Raw genomic sequence first — 5,312 nt, forward strand, 5'->3', positions numbered from 1 at the left:
AAGGCCGGTGGTCACGGCTCCCTTCTGATGGGATCCCTCCATGAGATTTTCACCCCTCCGCCCATCCCAGCCCCACTACCGACTTCCCAGGTCTTCCAACCGGTTTGGCCCCTGAGTCCCGCACCTGGCCTCTAGCCTTAGGTTTTTTCCCCACCCATAACGGCAATATGGACAAATGCCTTCAACCCCTTAGTGCAGCCACAATTTCTCAAAAGGAATTGTGCCAGAAAACTAAGAGGGGGCTAAAAATAAACTCCAGGAAGTGTAAAGACATCAGAAAAGAAAAGGTTTTAAATCCTACATAGGTCTGGCCTCAGGTTGGCTTGGAGGTGAGGGGTGGTGGAAGTCAGGGGGTAAGACCCAGGGTCTCCCCTTGTCTCACACTCAGAACCCTGTGTTTTAGACTCCAACCCTGCCGGGTTCCATTTTCTAGTAGCACATTCTCTTCACGGACTTAAAGGTAAACGCCTGTTGGCCTCGGCTTGTGTCTATACTTGGTCCCCCATGAAGTCCAGCCCGCACCTCACTGGGGGACGCCATTATCAGAGGAGCCTCAACTTCCCAGCCGAGGCTGGTGGAAGATGCCATTTATGGCCGGGTTCAAAATCCCAGACCTCTTCTGACTTGGTGCGTCCCATTCAAGTCAGAGGGGAGGGGGTTCTCAGCTCTCTTCCAGAAAGTACATACCTCACATACCCTTCAAGCCCTGGGCTTAAAGGACTATTTCTACCCACTTCCCCAAGACTCTCCCTGGGCTACCCCATCAGGAATGGTTTTAAAGAACTCAAATCAGGACTAGCTTACACATCTTGGAAACCTAGACTCTACGGCGGCGGCAGTGGCAGTCACCCCCAGCAAAAGCAAGAAGCATTAATGCCCAGTACCCCTCCAACCCCTCCTCCTCCGCTTCCGAGGGTTACGGCCATGCCACCCGCCTTGGTCCCTATTCCTGCGCACCTGAAGAGCGGTTTCGCACTTCACCTTGAAAAGTTGCCAACCCCTGCTCTCTGGGAGAATGCCCTCGGCCACCACGTCCCTCGGGCCGCCCTGCTTCCCTTCTCTCTACCCCCCCAGTCCCCCCACCCCGAAGTGTCTCTCCAGTCCCAGCCCTTTAACTGTCAGGAGGGCGGACCCGAAAGACATGGATGGTCCCATTACTGAGGGACACAACCAGGTACCTGCCATCCACCATGGTGGTCACCCGGGGCTTTTCCAGGCCGTGATAGGCCGTCAGGAAGTCACCGAGCAGCGACCCCTTCGGATCGAGGATCACCACCTTGTTGACCTCCCGAAGGGTCAGAAAGATGTAGCCCTTCTTATCCACGGACACAGAGCCTGGCTGGCAGCCGTGCAGGCCCGGCCCCCGGTACTCCCCGATCACCTGGCCCAGCCCGTCACAGACCACCAGGCTACTCTGCTGCCAATCTGACCCCACGAAATTGCCCTGGGGGCTGGTGGTCAGGAACACTAGCGCCCGCAGGCCCCGGCTGGCCTTGCCCCCAGGGATAAACCGGGTGGCCAGGCTGCCTTCCATGTTGTACACCTCCACGTGGCCTGACACGCTGACGGCCACCCGGTCCCCGCTCGGCATGGCGGCCACGGCGTGGCTGGCCTGGCAGAGGCTCAGCGCCCGGCGCCACTGCACCTCGCCGTTGGGGCGGATGAGATAGAGGCGAGCGCCAGCCGAGAAGGCCACGGCGTCCTGCAGGGCGGCCACGCTGCACGGGGAGCAGCCCTCGGGGACGGGCACCGCGCCCTTGTAGTCGCCATTGAGGGAGAAGCGCTTCAGGGCCCTGTTCTGCTCATCTGCCACCAGGATCTCCCGGGAGCCAAAGGGACACAGCCCGGTGATCCGCGGAGACCGCTTGTCCCCCGGCATCCGTGTGGGGAAGCTGCAGAAAAAGATGGGCCTGGGGAGGAGGCCAGAGCCCTCCAGGTTCGGCCCAGGTGCTGGGCTGGGCTCCCGGGAAACGGACTTGAGCCTGCCTTTGAACTTCCTCTTCTTGTTGGATCGGCCGCCCCTTGGGGACTGGGCTCCTCCATCTTCCTGGGGTGTCTGGGCTCTGCCCTCTTTCGGGGTCTGGGCTCCATCTTCTTGGGGCGTCTCGGCTCTCTCCGCCTTTAGGGTCTGGGCTCCATCTTCCTGGGGCGGCTGCGCGCTGTCCTGCTTTGGGGTCTGGGCTCCGTCCCTGCTCTGGGGCGGGGTTGCAGCGCCTCCCTGGCTTCTGGCTCCGTCTTTCCCGCTGTCCTTCTGGGGCTGCTGCTCCTGAAAGGAGAGCCTTAGCAGCTGGCGGTTCTTGTCCAGGAGTCCAGGATGGAGCTCCAGCTGGGGCAGCAGGCAGGGGGCTGGCCCAGGCATCCAGGGACAACGCTGCAGCTGCTGAAGCCTTTGGGCAATTGCCCCCTCCAGCGAGAGTATCTCGGCCTCCCGACCCAGGCTGAGCACGCGACGGGCAAAGGCGGCCGCCTCCCTGGCCACCTGTGCCCGGCTCTCCAGCTCCCCCAGCCTCTCCCGTGCAGCCTCCTCGGCAGCCTCCACGTGGGCCCGCAGCTGCCCCAGCACCTCCTGCTTCTGGGCCAGGAGGGCCCGGAGGACCCCCTCGGCTGCCTCCTCCACCTGCGTGCCCACCTTGGCTGCCTGCTCCCGCAGACAGGCCAAGGCTTCCTCTTCCGCCAGCCGGGTGGCCTCCAGCTCGGCCAGGTTGCTGTCCACGCCCGCCAGTAGCTCCTCGAGGCCTGGCCTCCGGGCACGCACAGCCTCGGCCAGGGGCAGGCAGGGGTGGTCCAGGTGGGGGTCCAGGCGACACTCCCGGCACAGCAGCTGGGAGCAGGGCTGGCAAAGGAAGCGCAGGGACTCCCCCGGGTGCTGGGGACACTGGGCCGCCTGGCGCTCCCGGGCCTCCTCGTCGTACCACCCTGCCCTGTAGCCCACCAGGTCCACCACTCGGTGGCTGTGGGTCTGCCGAGTGCAGCGGTGCCCATCGGCACAGGCCTGGCACAAGTCGTCGGCGCAGTCCAGGCACCGGGCTGTGGCTGGCCCCCCCGCGCTGGCGCCCCCCATCAGCGGGCACAGTGCACAGGCCGGCTTCCCTGCGCGCAGGTCTCCACCGGCTCGGGCCTTCACCAAATCCAGGAGCCCGTTGACAAAGAAGTTGGTCTTGAAGGCAGCCACGCCCGTGGGCGGCACAGGCACAGTCTCGCGGCACTCAGGGCATCGGAGGTGGCTGCCCTCGGCCAACTGGGCCAGGCAGTCCTGGCAGTAGGTATGCAGGCAGGGCAACGTTTTGGGCACCCGCAGCTGCTCCAGGCAGATTTTACAGGCTAGGAAGTCGCTGCTCAGGGCCTCCAGCAGGGAGGGCGAGGAGCCCTGGGAAACCATTCTGCAAGCGAGGGGTCGGGGTCAGAGGACAGAGGGCACCTCCGCGGTGGCCCCCACCTGCCCTCTCACCTCTCCCCCATCCTCAAGCCCCACCAGGTCTGGGGTCTCACCTGAATGGCCAGGAATTTTCTTCTGGTCTCTTGAGAGAAAGAGCCGCCTCCCTCCTCCCTGCAGACATTCAGCAACTATGAAAAAGTAAAGGCCGCTTTTGCATGTCAGGCCCTGCGAGATATGACAACACCAAGAAGCACAGCCTTAGAGACCTGCCGGTGTAACGATCGGTGTCCCCCACTGACAGGCCTTGTGGCACATGGGATGCGAGTCAGGCGTGAATAGATCCTGGGGGTCCTGCTGGGGGTGGGATGCCAGGTGAGGGGAGGGCACAGAGGACCCGCCGAGGGTCTGGGTGGGCAGATGTGCCTTGACTCCCGGAGAGTGGGGGAGTATGAGGGACCCCAATTCCCACAGCCCCGTACACCTGCCTCCTAGGCCCTGGCAGCGGCATTACGGGTTGTGAGGGCCCCACTTCCTGCCTCGACTATCCTGAAATGAACAGGCAGAAGGATGCGTGAGAGGAAGGGGCCGCCTCGCTCTTTCCTTCCAGTTCCTCAAACTCAGGGTCACCGCGTAGCCTTTGCCCCATCTCCTCCAGCCCTTTTCTTTCAGCCTTTCCTGCTGCAAGAGGCCTCCTGCTTTCCTAGAAGCCTCTGGAGGGTAGGAGTCACATGAGGATCAGCTGTGAATGCCCCCAGCTCCCTGCACAGTGGCTGTGAAATACTTGATAAAGAAACTTGGGGGATTTCCCCCAAACTTCCAGAAAGCAGGGGCTGGCTGGAGAGCTCAGAGAGTGGGAGGGGGTCTTCCCCAGGAAGTCTCGGATCTCTGGCCCCGCGGGGGAAGCCTCCCCTCTCCTCCCCTCTCCTCCCGCCTTCTGGGTCCCTCTCCCCACTCCCTTCCCCTTCCTCCCGCTCTCCCCCTTCCCCCACCCCCTCCAGTTCAGCTGTCCCTTCAGTCGCCCTCCAAGCCCCTCTCCTTACCTAGCCGGGGCTCCAGGACCCGGAGTGGGGGCCCCCGAGGCCCTGGCGCTGCTGTTGCTGGGCTCCTGAAAGAGAAACAAAACTGAAACTAATTGTACTTCTGCAACTTCCGTCCCAGGCCCGGGACACCGACTTGTACAGCCGCAGGCCCCGCCTTCCTCCCTACCCTGCCTGGAGCGCTTCCTCGGGGGCCTCCACCACCAGCAGGGCACAGCCCCCGCCAGCAGGCTCCGGGGCTCCGGGGCCAGGACAGCTTTGGCGGCTGGAGTTGCCGAGGTTGGCTTGTCAGTTTGAGCCCGAGGATTCGCTCAGCCTGCTAAGTGTGTTTGGCGCAAAGGCAGGGCAGATGCCTGAGGATGCGTCCTCTGAGGGAAGAAATGAGAGATCATAGGTGATTCGGAGGCGTAGGGTAACTAGAGCCCCGTCCTCAGGCCAGGGTTCCATTGCTGCTGCATATCTGACAACCCAGTCTTAGGCGAGGCCCTTCGTACTATAAATCTCTGCTGAGATACGGGAGGGGCTGTGGGAACCAGATAAGGGGCCTCGAAAGGAGGAGTCAGCAAAGGCTTCCTGGAGGAGGTGTCACTTGAGATGAGTCAGAAGAGTGCATGGGGGTTAGGGATCACCCAAGAAGAACGCAGGGAAAGGCATTCTAGGAATCGGGAACAGCAAGTCCGAGGGCTCAGAGGAATGAAATACCACGACTCTGCTGTGGGATCCAAGTAATTCAGGATGGCTTGTGGGAAAGGGATATGTGAGTGGTAGCAGATGAGGTTACAGAGGGTGAGGCAACGGCCAGATCACAGAGGGCCTTATGTTCTACGCGAAGGGGTCTGAGTTTAATCCCAAAAGCCAAAAGAAACCATTGAAGGGTATTTCCCCCAACATCTTCTGAA

The 5,312-nt window shown here is 62.0% G+C and overlaps 1 protein-coding gene across 1 annotated transcript; it reads right to left on the bottom strand.

Moving 5' to 3' along the window:
• Positions 1 to 1,111: 1,111 nt before the first annotated feature.
• TRIM56 (tripartite motif containing 56) lies at positions 1,112 to 4,858 on the bottom strand (the record flags this gene model as incomplete). The annotated part of the gene is made up of 4 exons (XM_079944890.1): positions 4,583 to 4,858; positions 4,417 to 4,481; positions 3,490 to 3,601; positions 1,112 to 3,380 (listed from the first exon to the last, which is right to left on the bottom strand). The coding sequence occupies exons 3-4, from the start codon at positions 3,555 to 3,557 to the stop codon at positions 1,112 to 1,114; spliced, it is 2,337 nt and encodes a 778-aa protein (XP_079801016.1). The 5' UTR covers positions 3,558 to 3,601; positions 4,417 to 4,481; positions 4,583 to 4,858.
• Between the last annotated feature and the right edge of the window lie 454 nt (positions 4,859 to 5,312).

The sequence above is a fragment of the Stenella coeruleoalba genome (genome assembly GCF_951394435.1).
Source record: "Stenella coeruleoalba genome assembly, chromosome: 15".
In the NCBI taxonomy this organism is placed as follows: Eukaryota; Metazoa; Chordata; class Mammalia; order Artiodactyla; family Delphinidae; genus Stenella; species Stenella coeruleoalba.